Source organism: Schistocerca piceifrons, chromosome 1, assembly GCF_021461385.2.
Source record: "Schistocerca piceifrons isolate TAMUIC-IGC-003096 chromosome 1, iqSchPice1.1, whole genome shotgun sequence".
Taxonomy (NCBI): Eukaryota; Metazoa; Arthropoda; class Insecta; order Orthoptera; family Acrididae; genus Schistocerca; species Schistocerca piceifrons.
In genome coordinates this window covers 738,357,400-738,381,742 of record NC_060138.1, presented here as the reverse complement: position 1 = coordinate 738,381,742, position 24,343 = coordinate 738,357,400, and the positions used below count along the sequence as shown (strand labels likewise).

General features: G+C 39.3%; 1 protein-coding gene across 2 annotated transcripts in view; it reads right to left on the bottom strand.

The window, feature by feature from the left end:
- Nucleotides 1-24,343, bottom strand: part of LOC124711620 (protein SDA1 homolog) — a 186,200-nt gene that overhangs the window by 52,181 nt on the left and 109,676 nt on the right. For both annotated transcript variants that reach the window (XM_047241799.1, XM_047241791.1), the window contains exons 14-17: nt 7,215-7,389; nt 2,015-2,122; nt 1,730-1,930; nt 1,416-1,570 (exon numbers count right to left, since the gene is read on the bottom strand). In XM_047241799.1, the coding sequence (XP_047097755.1) occupies nt 1,416-1,570; nt 1,730-1,930; nt 2,015-2,122; nt 7,215-7,389 (639 nt within the window). The remainder of the gene's footprint in view (nt 1-1,415; nt 1,571-1,729; nt 1,931-2,014; nt 2,123-7,214; nt 7,390-24,343) is intronic.

Genomic DNA, 24,343 nt, shown 5'->3' with positions numbered 1-24,343 from the left:
CAGTCAATAAAATTCTTCTGGATTTGAGGCTGCATTGTCTTCTGTAAAATTCCGACGTTTCGGCAAAATTTTACAGAAGACAATGCGGCCTCAAATCCAGAAGAATTTTATTGACTATATGCAGGAGTCTTTGGCCACTGTGGATAAAGCCTGCTCACACCATAATGTCTAAACCAAACTGACAACATCCATGAACATTCTTTCGTGCGTAATGTGTTCCCCCCTCTCTACACTAACTGGTGGCCAGAAGTACTTGTCACAGTAAAGTAGGTCCACGGAGAACATCCACTGGGACCACTGTTGCTGACCCCAACCAGCATGCCCCCTAGACCAACGATCTCTTTCTCGACCATGGCTTGGTTCAGTGGGATGCATTTAACAGGGTTTTGGGCATACAAATCATCCTGATACAACCAGCACAAAATGGTTATGGAAGAGACAGATGTACCAGTAGTGGTTGCAAGGTCTCCAGTGATCTGCCTACAAGTGAAAAGTCTGTTCCTTTCCGCCACTAGAGCTACTATCAATCTTCTTGCAATGTGGTCCTCCGCCTATGACCAATGGAATGCTTATGCATAGGATTTCCACCTTCAACAGCCTTTTTTGACCATGAAATGACACTTTTAGATACACCCATTACTGTGGATACAGTATTGACACTATGACTGGCTTAGAGCCCAGCAACTGCTCGTGCACGATCATTAGCATTCATGTCCTGCAGACATGTTGCAATACCACATGTATCATTTCAATAACCTTCATCAAACATGGTACTGCCTGAACAGTCGAATGTATACAGACAGTTCGAGCACAGGCTTCACTGCAGTTAACATGTCCCGCCCTACACATTTTCTTTTACTATCATTGGTCAGGTGGTCCATTGAAATTGTCAGTTGTTCTGAAGCATGTGTCAGTTGCTCCTTAGCAATTATCAAGCAGTGTATATCTGATTTCCATTACTGGATCCCTGTGTGCAAAAAGCAACAAAATGCTGAAAACAGTTGAAAATGTAATTCTTCAATTTTGTTTGTCTTTCCTTGTTTTTTCATCAGCTCCCAATCGGTGCAAGCAAAATCCTTAAAAAACAGAGAAACAATGAGAGATTTCCTTACTACATGTCTTGTATTCATATTTGCAATGATTTCACTAGCTGTCTTTGGAGTTAATAACTATCTCTGCTGTCAACACTATAACTTGAAATCTCTAAGAACTGCCCCTAATACATACTTGAATTTTACCATTAATTGAAAAACACTAGAATTTCCAAACTGTGTCATTACTCAATGAATTTATAAAAGCCTTGATACAATGTACTTCCTTATATACACAAGTTTAAAATTACTTATTTTTAATAAGAAATATTCTATAAAAAAGTAACAACCAGCATATAATAATAAAATCAAATGCTGGTATACTTCTGAGCAGGTGTTTCCTCTTCATTTGGCCTCTTGCGTTTTTTTGCGGGTCCTGAAACTTGCTTCCGCAGGAGCTCAGTATCTATCTGCTTGAAGTCTTCATCAGTTAATATTCTCATTGTACTGATTTCTTTGGCTAAGTGTACTTTATCCACCTAAAACAAGGAATCCATGTTGATGGCCCAGTTTAGTTAAGCTAACATATCATCTGTTATTGTTACAATGTTATTGCAATGGCACATAAAAGAATTTGAAATTTAAGATAACAACTGTTTAGCAAATGTACATAATAAGAGATGTAAAAATCATAATACTTCATTGTTATCCTCATCTGCACAGTTTGTATTATTTTCAGAAGGTTCTTCATCAGAGGAATGGTGAACATCAACCCATCCATCATCGTCATCCTCATCACCACCATCAGAGTCATCACCCTCACTGTCACTGCCACCTTCACCATCACTTGAATCACCATCTTCATTGTCAGTTGTTTCTGCTTCTTGGAGATCAGCATCCTTTGGAACAAAAACATTCCAATAAAGCCAAAAACGGTGAAAATTTAATTTAAAAGGTTTTGTCTCAAGGAAAAATTGTCATACCTGTGACTGTTTTTTTATAAGAACTTCTGCACCTGGCACATAATCCTTTGCATCTACTTCACCGTACTGCTTTACCTTTAACTCAATTGAAGCTTCAGTTGGGCGTCCCTGAAAAAGTGGTTTACTTAGACATGCAAATTGTTATACAAAATAAATAATTCATTATAGCAGGAAAGTTCTGGCAGATAAATGACCTGGTATATAAAAAATTCGTTACAATAACACAATGCACAGAAAGGAAACAATAAACAAAACATGGGAAGGCAACACTTACATATAGCTGACTGATTAACTACATATGAAAGGTTGCCTTTCCTCGATTTGTTTCCCTTAGAAACTAACAGACTACACTAAAAGGAGTAGTACAACACATTTGCTAAAAAGGACACATACACACATAGTCTTAATGAAATATCTATGTTCTAAAAAGAACTGAAAAAATGGCAAGTGACTAATAGCCTTTGAAGATAACAATATGTTTGTGTAAGTATTTCCTTTTCACGGCATTTTATACAAATCAACAAAGTAAATCACACTGAAACATACCACCATAAATATAAGGCAAGTAACACTAATAGTAAAATTGCTGATGATGAAAACAGGGATGGGGGGAGGGGGGGGCAGAAATGTCACAAAATTGAAAAATGAGCAAATGAAGTAAAAGGAAGTACAATACACTTCTTGAAAATCACATTAAGTTATAATACAACCAACTGAATGCACATCTCCTTTCCTGTTTTCAGACGTTGGAGAAGATATGGCAATGGCAGAAACTAAAAAGTCTTCATCCAAAAATTGAAGACGAAAATACACTCCTGGAAATGGAAAAAAGAACACATTGACACCGGTGCGTCAAACCCACCATACTTGCTCCGGACACTGCGAGAGGGCTGTACAAGCAATGATCACACGCACGGCACAGTGGACACACCAGGAACCGCGGTGTTGGCCGTCGAATGGCGCTAGCTGCGCAGCATTTGTGCACCGCCGCCGACAGTGTCAGCCAGTTTGCCGTGGCATACGGAGCTCCATCGCAGTCTTTAACACTGGTAGCATGCCGCGACAGCGTGGACGTGAACCGTATGTGCAGTTGACGGACTTTGAGCGAGGGCGTATAGTGGGCATGCGGGAGGCCGGGTGGACGTACCGCCGAATTGCTCAACACTTGGGGCGTGAGGTCTCCACAGTACATCGATGTTGTCGCCAGTGGTCGGCGGAAGGTGCACGTGCCCGTCGACCTGGGACTGGACCGCAGCGACGCACGGATGCACGCCAAGACCGTAGGATCCTACGCAGTGCCGTAGGGGAGCGTACCGCCACTTCCCAGCAAATTAGGGACACTGTTACTCCTGGGGTATCGGCGAGGACCATTCGCAACCGTCTCCATGAAGCTGGGCTACGGTCCCGCACACCGTTAGGCCGTCTTCCGCTCACGCCCCAACATCGTGCAGCCCGCCTCCAGTGGTGTCGCGACAGGCGTGAATGGAGGGACGAATGGAGACGTGTCGTCTTCAGCGATGAGAGTCGCTTCTGCCTTGGTGCCAATGATGGTCGTATGCATGTTTGGCGCCGTGCAGGTGAGCGCCACAATCAGGACTGCATACGACCGAGGCACACAGGGCCAACACCCGGCATCATGGTGTGGGGAGCAATCTCCTACACTGGCCGTACACCACTGGTGATCGTCGAGGGGACACTGAATAGTGCACGGTACATCCAAACCGTCATCGAACCCATCGTTCTACCATTCCTAGACCGGCAAGGGAACTTGCTGTTCCAACAGGACAATGCACGTCCGCATGTATCCCGTGCCACCCAACGTGCTCTAGAAGGTGTAAGTCAACTACCCTGGCCAGCAAGATCTCCGGATCTGTCCCCCATTGAGCATGTTTGGGACTGGATGAAGCGTCGTCTCACGCGGTCTGCACGTCCAGCACGAACGCTGGTCCAACTGAGGCGCCAGGTGGAAATGGCATGGCAAGCCGTTCCACAGGACTACATCCAGCATCTCTACGATCGTCTCCATGGGAGAATAGCAGCCTGCATTGCTGCGAAAGGTGGATATACACTGTACTAGTGCCGACATTGTGCATGCTCTGTTGCCTGTGTCTATGTGCCTGTGGTTCTGTCAGTGTGATCATGTGATGTATCTGACCCCAGGAATGTGTCAATAAAGTTTCCCCTTCCTGGGACAATGAATTCACGGTGTTCTTATTTCAATTTCCAGGAGTGTACCTTGAGAAATTTAGGGCAGGTAACCACTCACAGATGGCTCATGACTGGCATATAGGCCAGTATAGGGTGCAACAAAAATGTATTGCCAAACTTTCAGGAAACATTCCTCATATGTAGAGGAAGAAAATAGTCACATGGACTTGGGTTCAGAAACACTTTATTTCCAAGTTAGAGCTCAGTTTCTACAACTCTTCAACAGACTGATCATGGGTATCAGCAATGTATGAAACACATCCTCAGGGTTGAAGTTCAACACATTGTTGAATTACCTACTTGCAGAAGTGTACCCGTGCAGGAGAATCAGCTGCTAATAGTGCCTGCAAATGCTGTACATGGTACGGACACAGAAGGTTCTCAAGTAGCACTCTCCAGACACTCATGTCTTCAATATTACATGTTGCAGCTAATTGTCTTGTGTTGACACAAGGGTTATCATCAACTGCACAAAAGTAGTTCTTCCTCCAGTTGAGGTATCCTCATCCGTCTAGCCCTCCCTCAGTTGCGAGTAATAGGCTCAAACGTCCCAAGATCCTTAAGAAAAAAGAACAACTGCTTCAAATATCCTCCCATCAGGACACTGTCATTCTGTAAAGTTCTCCCGATATGAACACTGAGTGCCACAGCCATTACCATCTGCCAAATCGACATCAGAGTACACTTTTACTGCACTGTACCAGAAACTGAGTCCTTGATGAATGAGGTTAGTTGCACGCCAACACAAGCAGTGAAGTGAGTCACACATCAACATTATCTGAGTTATATTGGAACAACAGTCCTTGGCAGTGAACATAAAAGGTACAACTTTTTGCACATTATACCCAAATGTAACCAACAGCATATTTTGAACATGTATGGAAACATTTCATGTAATGCTGTTACAGTCTGTTTCTGTGTGGTTAATGTGATAACCACGAAGTAGAAAATAAGTCCTAACATGGAAATAAAGGTTTCAGGACCCATGTCCATATAACACATTTTATTTCTCTATGTGTGAGGAATGTTTGCCGAAAGTTTGGCTATACCTTTTTTTACATCCTATTTACAGGCATGCAGATAATAACTTTTGGCTTTTGAACTACTGTTCATCCATAAAGTTTGAGTGGGTGTTGAAAAAATAAATTCAAAGGCATTGCATCTACTTCTATTCTTGAGGTCTTGTTGCTCGTTATTTTAATTTCAAAATTGTTAATAATGATACCTTCAATCATGGTAACAGTTGGTTTATTGTTACTGTTGTAAGAGCTCATAGTAGTGCTCCTGCCACTGATAGGTTGGAGAGATTTGATTCACGTAATGTGATTGCTTATTGCGTGTATCACATTGGTGACAACATTTACAGCCCTTAAACCAAATAAACCCACCTTCTCTACTCCCTACCCTGTGTCTGCTATGAGCTCATGGAGTCATGGCCTTATCAGATTAGTAATAAGACCTGCCAAAACCTTTATGTGCAACGTCACCAATGTCATAGGCGCGATAAGCAGGTGAATCGAAAGTGTCCAACCCAGCGGCAGCAGCACGTGCACTCCTTGTGGCTAGATTATGCATGCACAACACAGAGCTGCATGATGTAGCATGGCTCTCATGAAGACTCACAAGTGTGATTCTAGAGTTGGCCTTCATTTTACAGGGCTCCTTGGGCGTAAACATGGTGAAGGCAGAAGAGATAATGCAATGTTTGCAGTTAGATTAGGAACTGTGTGCTATATAAGGGAGCCCCTTTGGGAAACTGATTTACATGGCTGTTGCAGATGCAACTGCACTGAATGGAGCTACTGTGCCATGCCGCACTGCACCGTCAACGTGTGCTTCAGTGCACTAATATCTTCAAGTTAATTATAAACATGGAAATGGCGAGTGTTATAGGAGTGGGTGTCAAACAAAAAAAAACAAAAACAAAAACAACAACAACAACTGAAAGGAGTTGCATCTACTTCTATTCTTGATGGGCCTTGTCTCTTTGCTGGCTGCAATTTTAATTTCAGTATTGAACCTTCACTCCTGGTAATGGTTGGTTTGTTGTTGGTGTTGTAAGAACTCATAGTAGTGCTCCTGCTGCTGCTGGGTTGGAGAGTTTTGATTCATGTAATGTGATTGCTTGTCGCACCTACCACATTGGTGACATTGTGGTTGCATTCGTAAATTCAATGAATGAGACTGCATGAAAGCATGGAATTCATTTGCTGGAAATTTTGGGAAAACATGAAGCTGAAAATGATGTTGAACTGGTCAACAAGATGCTTAACAGTTTCAAACCACTTAGGTGGAACACAGCCACTTAGATTGTTTTCCTGAAAATTTGACACACTCCAGTGAGGAACAATGTTTAAAATTTTACCACAGTATTGAAACTATATAGGACAACTACCAAGGAACATGGGATCCAGACAAGATGGCAGATTACAGCTGATGTTTAAAAAGGGGCTGTTCCAACACGTTCAAGAATGTCATGGAAAAGAAGCTTCTGAACTGTACAGTAGGTTATTAGTTTCACTGATGATTTGTTCCTTTATTTTTCTTATAATACTATTTGTATAACATAACAATAAAAATTTCATGTAGTTTTTTATTTGATTGGTATATTTAACCTAAGGTAGCGTAATGCACATTTCACTAAAGTGTTTTATCTTAGGAATTTGAGCTCTTAGGCAAAAACTAATGCTATATTTGAATTCAGGGCATCATGAATTTATGATATCAGCACAAAAACAACTGTTGGCCTGTGCAATGCTTCACACACATTCACAATCTACAAACTTAAATACAAGGTATGACTGTGCAATACACACACACATACTTCTCTTACTCCACACAAGCATATACTGTATGAATCACTGTTGTTGACTGATTAAACCATCTGTACAAACGCAAGAACGTGAATAATAACTCTAATAGCACCTTAATTATGTTTCTAAAACACTGCCAATTATTTCTCAAAGTAAAATTATGGAAGACATGAACATACTCGGTCTTTCTTATGAAGCATCTTGGGCATTGAAACACGGAATAGCTGTATGAGAGATCTAGCAGCCATCATGACACTGCGGTCTCTATAGTGTTTATACTGTGCTAAGTCACGCAAAAGATCCTCGTTCATCACCAATGGACACCGAGCACAAATTTCACGGACTGCATTCAATCTATAGCAAAGAAACTGGTTTCATTAAAAATGCTGGGATGGAATGTAACATGAAATTTGTAGATCTTACATTATCTTCTATTAACATAAAACACTATAACAATGTCAACATAACTAAATACACAAAAGTAGCTCAGATCTGACAAGTATGAAATAATATCTCTACCATGGCATTAGAGTGAGATTAGAATTAGTATAGCAAGATAAAAGGGAGTCATGAAAAGCTTTATCATAATTGTCACACCTGGATTTAAGCCACACTTCTGAACTAAGTTTTTTCATTTAATTTTGAGAAAAATATCTGAGATGGAAACAACTTCACACAGAAATCCACTAAGTTAAACATGTAAACATATTTCCTACAAGTTCATCTAGACCTTTGCAGCTGTAAAATGAGAATACTCCTTCCAACACTCTTAGTGCCAAAAATATTTTTAAAGTTTTTATGTTTGTTTTTAGTCATAACGACTTGAACAGAAGACTGCACTGAATAGCCATCTACTATTATCATATTTCATCTTACCCACCCTTAAACACTCAACTATTGCTGGTTACTGTGCTCACATGGGAAGAATTTCACCTCTTGGTAACAAATGCCTGTATACAACCCCTAGGGGGCATACCCCAGGCAACACTATAACATGGCACAGTTACAAAAAGTCAACACAACTACACTACTACTGTGATCAGACACACTAACATCTCCCAATCCATAAAAAGGCAAATAGAGCAAACAAGTTATTTTAACATGATGAGACTGAATGTACATCACTTCAACATAGAGGATTATATGAGGGCAAAGTAAGAAACATCTGAAAAGAATTTTACCAGAGAAAGAGTAAGCATTATATTCTTGAAGAGATTAACTGACTGATGATACAATCATTCAACTCAAAATACCAGGATTTACTAAATTTGGCTACACTGGCCATGACAAATGCAATAGATATAAAACTGGGAGAGCTGATGCTTTATAGAGTCTATACACCTCCATCACAAAAATGGCCCATAGATGTTTGAACCAAGGCTAACCATCCAGCACATAAACACCAGTTATTTTAAGTCTCAACACTCCAGATGGGTCCACCTGAGGTCCACTGCTGAAGTCATTGGACTGAATGACGGGGCACAAAATCAGGACCTACATCTCCTGTTTGACACCAAGTACACAATGATCTTCAAATCAAAGGCGTAAAGCACAATGTCAACACCTGACGTCACTTTGTCACATGCAGAGCAACAAGCACACTTGTGCATTCTACAATACGTGTACTCGAGGTGTTCCCATGGAGAAAGCACTTCCTGGTAATTGTAGAGGTTGGACTATCAATCTTAATCATAAAAAGCACCCCAATCCCATGCAAAAACTAAAGAAAAGCTGACTGGAATAATGTCAATCCTACATCGAGAATACAATAAATAACCAAATAACTACAAAATATTCACAAACCTGATACATAAAATGGCCCTAAAAGATATTCCCCATGGGTTGAGGAAGGAATACACTCCCTGCTGGATGACAGGGTGTGAAACACTAATGGTGCGATTTAAGATGAGCAGAGATGATGAGACTGCAGAACAATTAGTCAATACTATGAACAAAAAATGCAAGAGCAGATGGAAGGAGGCAACAGAAAGTCTAGATTTTACCCATTCCAACAGGAAGAGCTGGGGCCTACGGCAGAAATTAGGCAGTGCCAAGGCACCTCACAGGTCATCTCTTGCTTCTAGTCCATTTGATATTGTGACTGCCCTGAAACATATCTCCAAAATGCAACTAAAGAAACCTGAAAAGAAAGAGATTTTCAGAAACTTGAACATTACTTAAAAATCCAGCCAATGTGGATATGTGAATGAAATGGAAAGACAAGAGATTACCTAGGTCTTGAAGCTAATGGAGACAGGAAAAGCAGCCTGATCTGCTGAGATATTACCAGAATTCTTGAAGGAACTGGGAATTTTAGGAAGGAGGAGGTTGGCCAAACTCTGCCCTGATTAGACTGGGTACACTCCCTAAGATCTGGAAAGAAGCAGGAGTCATTGCAATTCTGAAACCTGGAGTAACTAGAAATAACGTTAATAAATTCAGAGTGATACCCCTGCTACGTACCTACTTATGAACTATTTGAAAGAATTTTAATGACTAGATTAACGCCATACATCAAGGCCAACCTTTCTGCATACCAAAGCAGGAAGAAACTTGCAATTAAGTGCTGTCTCTCACAATCTATACTGAGAAAGGTTTCCAAAACAAGATTAAAACTGCCCTTGTCCTTTTAGATCTTACATCAGCCTATGATATACATTTATAGACTTACAAGTTACTCAAATACAAGTTAAGAGAAGAGCGTCATTCTGAATAATGGCCTGTTACAGGATTTGGCACTAACAACCTTTCTTTTTAATCTATATATTGCTGACATGCCAGACACCAACTGCATATGCTGAGGACCTGACCATCGCTTGTCAAAGGAAATGACCTCAACAAAATACTGAAAGCAGACCTGTAAGTACTGTACACCTACTACTCCAAGTGATCTGCTATGCTGTCCAATCGAAACTGGCTGGAAGGATCTGGGGTTGTAGAACAAGCACATCGAGGACTTCAGTGTGACTGAATACTGTTTGCCTGTCTGGATCAGGAGCGCACACACAGTTAAAGTGGATGTGCCACTGATGGTGACAATGTGGATAATTTCTGGAACACTCAGGGTCACCCCATGTGCCTAGCTCCCCGCCCTGGCAAAAATGGAGCGGGATTCTATGGCTGTGTGCGCCGCCATGTTGGCGGGTGACCTTGAGCCGGGCTGGCGGGGCGGGTGGTGGGGGCCGCCTCGGATCGCGCTCTAGTTTTAACTAAGCACGATCCACACAATAAAGCTCATTTCCGGCCGCCATTGCTGTTTTTTAAGCGCGCGACTTCCTGCCGTGCCCAGCTTATGGAGCCCCCTCAAATTAGGTGATCCAGTTAGCTAGAAGGGCATACAGAAAAATCCAAGGCAACCCAGAACTCCCTATATATCACGACATAGTACCTACAAACAGACTTAAATCCAAGACACATTTATCGAAAATTAATAAAGAACTGGAACGCTTTGACTCGAAGGTAGTGTGGAAAGAATCATGGGCTGTAAGTGGACATAAGTATGTAATAATATGAATATAATAGAGGGAAACATTCCACGTGGGAAAAATATATCTGGATCAGGAGCGCACACACAGTTAAAGTGGATGTGCCACTGATGGTGACAATGTGGGACGAGGCAACCATTGGTTGCGAAAGCTAGAATTTTGTGTGTATGTTTGTGTTTGTTTGTGTGTCTATCGACCTGCCAGCGCTTTTGTTTGGTAGATATAAGTATGTAATAAATTGAATATAATAGAGGGAAACATTCCACGTGGGAAAAATACATCTAAAAACACAGATGATGTGACTTACCGAACGAAAGTGCTGGCAAGTCGATAGACACACAAACAAACACAAACATACACACGAAATTCAAGCTTTCGCAACAAACTGTTGCCTCATCAGGAAAGAGGGAAGGAGAGGGAAAGACGAAAGGATGTAGGTTTTAAGGGAGAGGGTGAGGAGTCATTCCAATCCCGCTCCCACATCCTTTCGTCTTTCCCTCTCCTTCCCTCTTTCCTGATGAGGCAACAGTTTGTTGCGAAAGCTTGAATTTCGTGTGTATGTTTGTGTTTGTTTGTGTGTCTATCGACCTGCCAGCACTTTCGTTCGGTAAGTCGCATCATCTGCGTTTTTAAATATATAAGTATGTAATAAGAACCATAATTTGGCGGATGGCCTCAACAAGTAGATCAACAGATTCAACCTCTCCAGGAAACTGTGGAAAACTTTGAAACATACCAAACAAGTGTAGGTAGATGCAAACAACTGATGAACATGTTGGACCTATCGAAAGTCCTGAATGTGGGTGTGGTGAAATCCAATCAACTGACCATGTACCTGTATTTGAAGTGCATGGTTCTGAAGGCAAATGAAGGACATACACATGTACTCCCCTCAGCACAAGAATATCTTTAATATTGTATAGCATTAAAAGAATATAGGTAAAGAGTGTTATAATTCAGGATAGAGCTGTAAGAACATTGTAGTTAATGCATTATGTGATGATTGCCTTTGTAAAAGCTGGGCATGACACCTCCAATCCACTGTCCACATATCAAGGACACAAACCATTTCTCAAGCATCTCACCCCATTACTACACAGATCCCTGTTTGTCATTGTCTGCAACACCTCTGTTTACAACATCATCATCCTTGCACAAGATTTTGTCATTGTCAAGCACTACTTTTCCCTTGAAAGAGATAAGTTTCCCACACAAGCTGTTTTTCAGTATCATTTTATTTTGCATGCTACACTATTTCAGCTTCGGGACCATTCTGAAGCAACTACACATGCCAGGAAGTACAAAATAACCACTGGTTATTCACTAGAAGAAAATCAGATTACAAACAGAATAAAAAGAGCATTTACAATATTCAACTCTGTCTTTAAGAATAATGATGGGGATCTGTACATTATATTACTTCATTTTATGATTGTAAACTGTACTGTTACATAACAGAGTGTTATTGGAATAACTTATATTTTGATAGTATCCTTTACGATCCTTGTACGCACAAAGAGAAAATGATCCTTCTTTCCTTACCTTCCTAACATTCATGTTAATATCTTAGATAACATAGATCACACATAGAGTGTACATGTCCATACAAGTTGTTTGCCATGTTATGTGTCTGCACGTAGTTCTGTGCACACAATAGTAAACAACTTAGTTGTGCATTATTTTTTGTACTGAACAAAATATCATGACTACAGCTCTCAAGCTTAATAATGTGGTAAACCATTTTATTATATGACATTTTAAACTATTACATACTTGCTGTTTTTACCTGCACTCACATACTGTTTAATTTTTATTTTACTTTATTGTATAGCAGGCCAACCACAGACTGGCCATGAAATTATGTCACTGTAATCCAAAATGTAAATTATTAATGCCTTAAAAATTTTAAGTGCCCTTTTTACTCTGTTTTTAATCTGATTTTATTGCAGTGAGTATAAGCAATGGTTAATTTGTGGTTTGTTTTCTGTGTTTTCTAATATGTATTGATTTACTTGAGAATGGCTATTAAGCTGAAATGTAGTATACAAAGTCAAAACAAACTGGAAAACAGTCAATTCAGCAAACATATTTCTTTTAAAAAAACCTATACTGCTGTGGAGGTTGTTGCAATTAAACTATCTCTCCAAATACCCTGCAAACACCAAGTCCACCACCTCACTCATTCCTTAAACACCTAATCCAATACAACATTATCCACAACTACTAGTTAGTCAGGTCGAAGATATATAAACATAACTGCAGTACCACTATAGACATTCATATGACACCTCATAAGGCAACCTGTTTAACGGCCTCTACATTACACAAAACCTTCCTAGCCACTCAAGAACCTCTGGTCTCATTCAGATTCACTCATGATACTGTCACGGACTGGATACAGGGTCAGTACACTATCCTCATTCCACCACAACCTCAACATGTTCCTCCTATAGGCTTCATTTACTCCCCCTTAACCTTGCGTACCACTTTGTGGACGATGACCACCTCCCTGTTAGTTCCATAAAAACACCTGCTCATACCAGGTCCACCCACAATTAATGGTACCCTTCTTTTGATATGGTCAATTTTGATAGCCACCATCAACAGTACCCTCTTTTGGGCAGTTAGCATCCTTCAAACCCTTTATCTTCCTGGCTTTAATCTCCTCTAGTCCCTGTCACACACTCACCTCCATCCCCATCCCCAATCTCCCACTTGATCTGTTTAAACTGAAGTCATATTTTCCCCTGTTCTGTCCCTTTAAACTAAAGTCACATTTTCCCCTGTTCTATCTCCCTGTATCCCCCCACTCCCACTCAAAACTTCACCTCAAAATACCAACACATATTCGTGTGCCGGGATTGCTCACCAGTGCTCTATTCCTATCCCAGTCTCATGCAGCCTCTTCTTCTTAGCCATCAACCACACTTCCCTCCCTGACATCACCTGCCTATGTTTTGTATTAGTTAGCTCCTCTACTAACACAAAGAATTCACTGCTTTTTACCATAAGTAAATCTACCCCCCCCCCCCCCCCAAACAGCTGTACAATAATATAGTTAATTCAGTTAAGTGGTTGCAATGTAACATTATTCTTTACTATTCTTTTTTCATTCATGCTTCTTTTGATATCAATTACGCATGCACTTGAGCAAAAGTATATATTTGCTGCCAGATCATTTCTACTTATCACAAAATGAATTAACATTTTTTTTAGCTCTCTCTTATTCTGGCAGGTGTTGTTTTGAGTGAATGTAAGTCAGGTGTGTGTACACAATTTATCTGATTTCATTCAAAATACATGGTGAGTTCTTAACATATTTGTGTTGTCTGCAGTATTTTGAGGATTACACTTTAACATTATCTATGTTTGAAAAATACCTAGGATCCTTGAAAAATAACGATTACAGCTCAGCAGCAAAGATCCCACACAGGAGGAGAAGAAGCAATTTCTTAAATATTACAACTGCCTTTATTCGGCCCTCAACCCTGACCAACGTAATATCGAACTACTTCTCGATGGTTGTCAAGCTCTAATGTACTAGTCTTTACTACTTCATTTATTTCAGTCATCCCCTCTTTAGTTTTATGTACTGACCCTTTACTTGCTGCTCTCAATATGTCAAGAAAACTAAGATGCTCCAAATTCCACATTGTTGCTCACAGCTTTAACTATTCAATGTGCCATAATCTCCGAGTTTTCATTGTCTGCTTCCACTTCACCAAAATCTTGTTCAACAGTCTTCCAATCTATACGTCAATTTAAATGGTCACTTATCTATCCCAACAGTCAGGTTATCTTTCAAATCATTTACTTCAGCTCCTATCTGCTAATTCATGCTAACCATAAGATGTTCATATTACTCATTTGTTACTGCTATTGTTCCAATGAGTGGATGCTCAAAGACAAGAGTCTCACTCTCCTAAACTATTGTCATAGCTAACATTTTGAATTTTTACAGTGGATTTCTTTGAGGAAAACTTTCTGAGAATGTATGTTTGCAGCACAGCCTTTTATGCTAGTGACTCTTGGACTGTGGGAAAATCTGAACATAATGGAAATGAAGCATTTGAATTGTGATGCTACAGAAGAATGATGAAAATTAGGTGGACTGATAAGATAAGAAATGAGGTTCTCCACAGAATCAGCAAGGAATGGAGTATATGGGGAACAATGACAACAAAAAGGTCAGACTGATAGGACATCTGTTAAGACATCGGGGAATAACTTCCATGATACTAGAGTGCGTTGCAGAGGGGTAAAAACTGTAGAGGAAGACAGAGGCTGGAATACATCTAACAAATAATTAATGATATAGGTTGCAGTTGCTACTGTGAGACGAAACAGTGGCAACAGAAAAAATTTATGAGAGGCTGCATCAAACAAGTCAGAAAACGTATGGGATGGTGAAATTATCAATATTTAAACATAACCAACCAAATCATCCAAAACGCTTACAGTATCAGCTAAATGTAAACAATAGAAAGTAAATACTTCCCAAAAGACTGCTAAAATTTAAATTTTCACTTGTTGCACTACCAGCACCACGAATATACTCAACATCAAGTGCAGCTGAAGCAGCCCTATACCTAGTCCATGGACAATCATCCACCTAACAATGTAAATGGGCAGACCCACCATTTATGCCCTTTGTAATCAGCTCATCACAGCCTTTGGCATCAGGTGCGGTGATAGGAATGGTGATAAGAGCAGTAGTAACTTCTGCCCTTGAAAGCCGCAGGTTGCAGCATGCGAGATCATCTGATAATACCGCTTTAACAGACCAGTCACCTTCTTCTCAGCCATTGAAACTGGATAATAATAAGAAGCAAGCCCCTTCCTGACCAAGAAAGAGCCCTCTGTATAGTGACCTACAACAGCTACTGCAAGCTCAATGTCCTCTCAGTGTTGCATACAACACTTGCAAGCTAGGGGCTGCAGTCATTTCAATTTCTTCGGGACACGTGTTCTATAAGCACTCTCCACCAATTGAAGGAAGACGGTATCAATCTTGGAGTCTTTCTGGACACACGCCAAATCCTGTCCCCCCCTAATGAAAAATTTTGACATATGCCAATTCCTTTTCCTCAAATTCCTTCTTATTATTATCTGATACAATTAATATCTTCTTGCAATGGCAGCTTTTATTTCATCTTCAATTTGCTTTCAGCAAAGATTTTTCTATATTCATAAGTGAATTATAATTTCATTATATATAAAACCAAAGATGAGGTGACTTACCGAACAAAAGCGCTGGCAGGTCGATAGACACACAAACAAACACAAACATACACACAAAATTCAAGCTTTCGCAACAAACTGTTGCCTCATCAGGAAAGAGGGAAGGAGAGGGGAAGACGAAAGGAAGTGGGTTTTAAGGGAGAGGGTAAGGAGTCATTCCAATCCCGGGAGCGGAAAGACTTACCTTAGGGGGAAAAAAGGACAGGTATACACTCGCACACACGCACACGCACATATCCATCCACACATACAGACACAAGCAGACATATTTAAAGACAATCACACAGTTCATTCCTCCTCCTTTCTACAAATGTCAATATCTTTGCCACCTTCAAACACCCTAGTATTTTTAGGAAAGTCCTGTTATGTTGGTATCATTGGTGAGGGGCCAGTTCTTTTTTTTTTTTTTTTGTTACCTACTTGCCAAGCATAGAGTTTCAGGTCGGGCTGTTCATACTCATAATTTAAAAATCAAAAATCATTCACATGAATTAAACTCTGCTTATGACAGCAGAAATTTTGTCCCCTCTGAGAGGAATCAGTACTAGAAAACAATCAGACTGAGGCCATGTATCAAAGCACAGTTCATTTCAGTTTCTATTGTTCAGTGAATGAAAGACTTTATAATCATCAAGAAATCAGTCAGTGGGCGAGCACACGATATCTCATTCTTATCCACCTGTATTTAAGATTTGTCACAGAAAACCCAAATCAATGGCTACACCAGTCTTTCCAAAAATTAGACCAGCATTGCATTACTATGACCCTCAATTAGCTTGAATGCTCAATACAAACATGATGATACTGCCAATTTCCCATTACTGTCTACCTGAAATCTAAAAGAACTGATAAGATTAAGTATTTAATTTAACGAGATATAAGAGAGTGAAAAAAAAAAAAAAAATATTCTCTCAGAAAAACTGCTTGTACTTCAAAGTGATCTCTCCCCCTCCACCATGGGACACAGGCAAACTCTCTTTAGTATATCCCTCGTTACTGCATTTTCCCACATAGTATGTAAAGTCAAAAGGCAACCATGATGCCATTTACAAAATTTTACCTGACTGTGAATCACAGTTATGAGTAGTTAATCTTAGTTATTGATTGAGGTTTCTTGAATTAATTACTTCGCAAGGTCATAAGAATGTTTAGATTTCCATACACACACTTCCTACTGTGGTACGAGGTCCACCGGTAAAATATAAATGAAAAATATTCTCACCTAAATTGCGCATTTTGATTAAAAATACAGATCTTCATGACATATTTCCTCATATTCAAAGTTCGCTGCCAGGCCATTAAGAGTGCTGCTGTTCTGTGCTTTCACAACTCCCACAATATGCTGAAGTTAAGCCACTGTTTAAGAAGGGAGATAAAGAAATAGCATCAAATTTCCGCCCAATTTCACTTTTGCCAGCATTCTCAAAAATTTTAGAATAAGTAATGTACAATCGGCTTTATAACCACCTTATCTCAAATAACATACTGTTAAAGTTGCAGTTCAGATTTCTAAAGGGTTCTGATATTGAGAAGGCTACCTACACTTACAGTGAAAATGTGATTAATTCATTACACAAAAAAATGCAGGCAACTGGTATATTTTGTGATCTGTCAAAGGCATTTGACTGTGTAAATCACAATATCCTTTTAAGTAAATTAGAATATTATGGTGTAACAGGAAGTGCTGCAAAATGGTTCAAATCTTATATCTCTGGCAGGAAACAAAGGGTGTTATTAGCAAAGAGGCATGTATTAAGCTATCAGGCATCGTCCAACTGGGAACTAATTACATGTGGGGGCCCACACGGTTCCATTTTAGGGCCCCTACTTTTTCTTGTGTATATCAATGACCTTTCATCAGTAACACTACCAGATGCCAAGTTCGTGTTGTTTGCCTATGATACAAACATTGCAATAAATAGCAAATCAAGTGTAGTCTTAGAAAGATCAGCTAATAAAATATTTGTGGACATTAATCACTGGTTCCTAGCCAATTCTTTGTCACTAAACTTTGAAAAAACACACTACATGCAGTTCAGAACTTGTAAGGGGTGTCCCACGAGCATATTCCTAACACACGATGACAAACAGATAGAAGATGTGGACAGTGTTAAATTCTTGGGATTACAGCTTGATAATAAATTCAACTGGGAGGACCACACCACAGAACTACTGAAGCGTCTTAACAAATCTCTATTTGCAATGCGAATTGTGTCAGACATAGGGGATATAAAAATGAAAAAGCTGGCATACTATACTTACTTTCATTCCATAATGTCATATGGGATTATTTTTTGGGGTAATTCATCAAGCCAAGCTAAAGTTTTCCGGGCACAAAAACGTGCAGTAAGAGTTATATGTGGTGTGAACTCAAGAACATCCTGCAGAGGCCTCTTTAGGGAACTAGGAATACTAACTACTGCTTCCCAATATATTTATTCCTTAATGAAATTTGTCATTAAAAATATTTCACTTTTTCAAACCAACAGCTCAATTCATGGAATCAATACTAGAAATAAGAATAATCTTCACAGGGATTTAAAGTCACTTACTCTTGTACAAAAACATGTGCATTATTCAGGAACGCACATTTCCAATAACTTGCCAGCAGCCATAAAAAGCTTAACAACCAATGAAAATCAGTTTAAGAGAAGCCTGACAGATTTACTGGTGGCCAACTCCTTCTAACTTCTGCACCATTTCAGTGCAGTACTGTGTTAATTGTAAATGAGTGTGTGTGTGTGTGTGTGTGTGTGTGTGTGTGAGAGAGAGAGAGAGAGAGAGAGAGAGAGAGAGAGAGAGAGAGAGAGTACAATCTAACTTCTGCACCATTTCAGTGCAGTAATGTGTTCATTGTAAATAAGTATTGTAGTAGTTCTATTACATGTTTATTACCTCATAAACAAAATAACCTTTTTTATTTTAAATTCAGTGCATTATTGTTTGTAAAATGATTCTTTCATACAGTGTTCAATAAAAAAAAAAGACGATCATTCCACTTGGGACCTGTGGAAGGTACATTAGCTAGTTTGTTTCAGTTGTAAATATTTGTCATGTATTATTGTTTTTCTGAAATGTTCCACATCCTGGAGGACCTCCTCATTATGGATCAATTGGAATGAAAGTAAATCAAATCTAATCTAATCTAAACAACTCTCAGTGGCACAAGTTGCAGTGGTCAAACAGTAACAATACCAACAAATTTGAATGCCCTAATCAGGGAGGGACAATGTAAAAACAAGGTGGTTAGATGCATTTAATGCAGTTGAGACTAGGACTTCCAAAATGGATGTTTGACCATTGAAACTTTTGCCATTTAAGAGTTCTGGGAGGGTGAAAACACAGAACACCAAAAAATAAGCAGTGCAAGACCCATGTTATGGAAGAAGGACCTTAGAACTCAGCTATGTTTTCAGTCTAGTGCCTGTGCCTGTCAATCTCTCAAGTATATGGTGAGTATCTACCTTCATTTCTTGTATTCCAACCAGAACATTCCAATGTAATATGAAATTTAATTTCATGTCTGGCACTGAACTTTGGTATAAGAAAATATAGTATGAAAACACTTATTTTCAATCAAAATATGCAATTTAGATAACAATGTTCTTCATTTATAATTTATGGATGGGCCTCGTAGCCCAGTAGTAAAGTGCGTGTCTGGAAACCAAAAGGTTCTTGTGACTTTGCAGAGTAATTTATTCAAGAAATCTAAAACGCAGATTAACTTCTCGTAGCTCACGTTCACAGTCATGTAAAATTTTGTAATCATCATGGTTGCCTTTTGACTGTAAGATTATTTCTTTGTAAAACCTAATATTGCAGTTTTGATTATGTGGCCATTATCACATCGAAATAATTGCACCATAGCACATGCCAGAATCTAAAAATCATATGACACGACACACACTGGGTTTATCACATTGTGTTCCTGATTATGACTTCTTGTGTGTCTTGCACTCTCTGAACTGCATTGTGAATATGCTGCTCATACTATGCTTTATTTTTGCATTCGTCCATTACATTGTGTGGATTAACAGATTCCTTTTTTGTTTTAGTTTCATATAAAACAAAAGCTTGTTTCATTGCATGGTGTCCTGCAGGCTCATGTGCATTTGTTTCTGCTTTTGAATCTGTGTGTGAACTGCTCAGTTTAAATCACTGTGAAGTATACCCATTTTCAGTACATCCTCACTTTTAATGGAGAACACCATGTTAGCAGTTTTTGAAGAACTGGTATTCAACTTTATTACATCTGGTCATGGAATGAGTGTGTATTTCAGTGTTGAATGGTTTGTCTGCCACTTGTCTTGGTGACTAAGGCAGTTTTCTTTGCAAATGCTAAAAATGCACCAATAACTACACAAATATGTTCACACTTTATTAACAGATACTATAAACAATACATGTTAGTAGAAATCAATGTACTGCAACCATCCTCCCACTCCAATGAAAATTTAGAAGCAAATAATAAACACACTAACACTTTCATCATTGGATCCATTAGTGAATTCTGTATAGCCTGAATATCTTAAGTGCAATAACATTCAGTGCAGTGGAAGTGCTTTTACTCTATACTAAGCCATATCATGTACAAATATGCACACAAATGTATAATATTTTTGCAGTATAATACGAGGGCTATCCAGAAAGTAGGAAACGTTTCCGTCTGACGCCACTAGGCATGCGCTGATCGCGTATATTTTTGGTATGTGCATGCTCAGCAGCTCAGTCGGCATCCATCTGTGACAATGGGAACGTCTCAGCGCATTTGGTTTTTTCGATATTCGAATTTGAAATGTGCGCTGCAATTGAAAATCCCGCCAGTTGTGAGGTGCAGTCTGTGATATGGTTTTTGTTGGCAAGAAACCTAAAACCTATAGAAATTAATCGTGAACTTTGCGAAGTGTACGGAAACAACGTAATGAGTGATTTTTCCATCCCGAAATGGTGCATTTCCTTTAAAAATGGCCGAACCAACATTCATGATGAAGAGAAGAGTGGACGCCCAAGTATTGTGACTGACGATCTTGCCACTAAAGTTGATGAAACAATTCGTGAAAACCGTCACTTCTCAATAACGGAGCTTTTGCTTTCTTTTCCACAAGTTTCATGGACTTTGTTGTTTGAAACAGTAACTCAAAAGCTAGGCTACCACAAATTTTGTGCACGATGGGTGCCCAAATGCTTACAGAGCACCATAAAGAACAGCGAATAGAGGCAACATTGACATTTCTGGGGGCCTACCACAAACATGGTGATTCTTTACTGGATCGAATCATAACCAGTGATGAGACATGGGTGAAACACGTCAATTGTGAGACAAAATTACAGCCCATGGAGTGGAGGCACACAAGGTCCCCCCAAAAACCAAGAAAATGTTTGCAAACCTTGTCAGCAAGGAAGTTGATAGCGACAGTGATCTGGGATTGGCAAAGTGTGCTCCTAATTGATTTTCTCGAACGTGGAGCAACCATAAATTCTGCACAGTACTGTCAAACTTTGCACAGCTTTAGAAGAGCAGTTCAAAACAAACGCCGAGGAAATCTGACGTCCAAAGCCTTGTTTTTGCATGACAATGCCCAACCTCACATGGCAAACCGCACTAAAGAACTCATTAATTCATTCAAATGGGAAATTTTCCCTCATCCGCCCTACAGCCCCGATCTCGCACCAAGCGACTTCCCCTGGTTTCCCAAGATGAAGAACTGGCTTGCAACGCAGCGCTGTATTTCAAATCTTGTCCACCGCTATGATACGTGCCTCAGTGTGTTTGGTGACTGTGTGGAAAAGTAGTATGTCAGTCGCTCTTTCAGATGTATATAATAAATTCTATATCTTGTGCTTAGTTTTTTTTTTTTAATGCCAAAATGTTCCCTACTTTCTGAATAGCCCTTGTAGTACCTGACTACATACTTTGTCTCTGATACGAAAAAGGATAATCACTGGCAAGAAGCAACACCATTCAAAGCAGAAATATATGCTCATTGCATGACAAGATGTAATAAAGTTGAATGCCAATTCTGTCAGAAGTCACTACAATTGATTTCTTCACCAAATGCAAGAAAGTATGAAAAACGGATGTGAACAAAAATAAAGTAAGATGCAAGACATTTAAATCAAGCAGATCAGGCATGAAATAGTACACATGAATAAATGTCCACAGAACACTATGTGATGAACCCAGCTTCTGTTTTATATGAAAGAAAAACAAATAATGAATCATTTACTCCTCCCACTACTGTGGAAGTGAGCAAAACTTAAGCTTAATATGAGCAACATATCCACAACGCAATTCAAAGGGTGCACAACACACATAAAGCTGTAATCTAAAATAGAATTCTAAGAAACCAGCTTCTTTTTTGAACAAAGCCAATTCAAATATGGAAGACTTTAAACTATCCAATATGAAACTGAGATGACAGATTGATGAACTCTAAGCACTCCATGTGGCCTGACAGTGAAATGAGGTTGTGTTACAAGAAGTCCCTACATGAGTTTTACCCTGTTAGGTAGGAACAGGACACTTTTCGGCTGCAAGGTGAGTAAACATGCAAGGAGACAGTGTTGTTCAGTGTTGGCAACTATGCATATTGTACAAATTGTTTGCTATTGGATAGATAAAAAAATCTACTCACCAAGCGGTGGCAGAACACACATATAAAAGGTATTACATATGCAAGCTTTTGAAGCCAGTGGTGCCTTCTTCCAGCAGTGGGGTTAAAGGGGAAGGAAGAGGGGTGAAGGAAAAGAACTGGTAAGGTTTAAGAAAAATGGTAGAGTTCAGAAAAGTCAGCTAGAACCCTGAGTCAGGGGACACTTACCGGATGGGATGAGAAGGGAAAATTGATTAATTTTGTTACTATATTAGAACATTTGTTATGGTGGAAATGAAGCACAGCAGTAGTTCATATAGATTGGTAGTAGCTCCAATGAATTCCAACTTCAACCAAAAAGTACTGACTGGACTCAAGGGCAAAGTTGTAGTAGCCAAATGATAAATCGAATATTTATTAGCATCTAACATCTTTAATGCCTGACTGACTTTCACTGCAAGATTTTTTTAATGTCAAATGGTGTACCAATAAGTCATTCACAAGACAATGAGGCAGTGAATAAACCATTAACAGTGGAATGTTATTTAGGAAGTGGACAAAAATTCACGTATGTAGTGTGTTGATATTGCAGGAAAATTAAGCTGTCCTCCATCAACATTAAATACAATAACGAGCAAACAAAAAATAGTTGAAGCAGCATATCTGAATAGAGGAAATGGCAAACAAAAACAAGTGCACAACAGTCAGTTTCCAGAACTGGAAAACATTCTATTGAAGTGGATAAAAACACCTCGTACTTTGATATTTCATTTAACGGTACAGTGGTTTGGGCTAAAACAATATATTTGGCATAAAAGGTAGGGGCTCATAAAGCTCATAGTATCCAATGGCTGGATCAAAAGGTTCAAGAACTGGCATAATTTGGTGCATAAATGTGTTCCAGAAATGGTTGGAAGCACAAACATTGAGACTATTCAGTCATGGAAAAATAGTCTTCCATCAATTACAAAAAGGTTCAGCCCCAAAAAATGATTTAATGCAAATGAAATAGACTTGCTTTTTTTTAACTTTTTGCCTGACAAAACTTTGACAGTATAGTACGTAGTACAGAGAGGCTAACTGTCTTATTATGTTGTAGTGAAAGGAGAACAGAAAAGTTGGTACCACCAATAATTCGAAAACTGAAGAGCCCACAATGCATTAAAAATGTGTGGACATTTCCAAGTAAATACACATTTAATGTGAAAGCATGGGTAACAAAACCTATATTTAAACAATTCTTGCATGCTTGGCAGGCAAAGTTGAGTGTTAGGAAAAGGAAAATCATCCTGTTTATTGGCCAGTTGGTTGATTTGTGGGGCACTCAACATCATCAGGGTTTATTGTCCAGGATGTAGCACATGCCCGAGATATATAGTATATACATACTGTGAATGTTGTTTTTCCTCCCAACTGTAGAAGCACTTTTAGCCACTCAACCAAGGCATTACAAAATTACAGGAAGATTCTTCATACTAGAATGAGGAAGGTAACAATCTCAGTCACTATGCTTCTAAGAAGTGCCTGCAATTCCATGCAAGAAAGCGTAATCTTAGAATGCTTCAAGATGGCTGGCTTTCATTAGATACTTACAGAAGACATCACATCACACAACAAAGAAACTGCAGCTGGGCAGAAGCAGCAAATAATGGAGCAAGAAGAAAGCAATGCTTATGTTGAATACGATGATGGTGTTACCAGCTGTCAGTCCAAGACAACTGATGAAGTCTTGAAGGAACAGATGGCAGAGAAAGAAGAAGAAAGCGGAGAAGAGGATGAACCAGAACCTTTGCCCCATCATACAATATCAAAATCTACTGAAGCAATGGACACAGTTAAGCATTAAGTCAACAAAGAAGTGATGAATGTATTAGCTAAGATAAACAATACAATATTAAAATTAGAACAAAAGAAACAGTCAACAATTATTACGTTTCTCAAACCTCTGTGAAGACAGGACTATGTACCGTATTTTACTGTATTATAGTG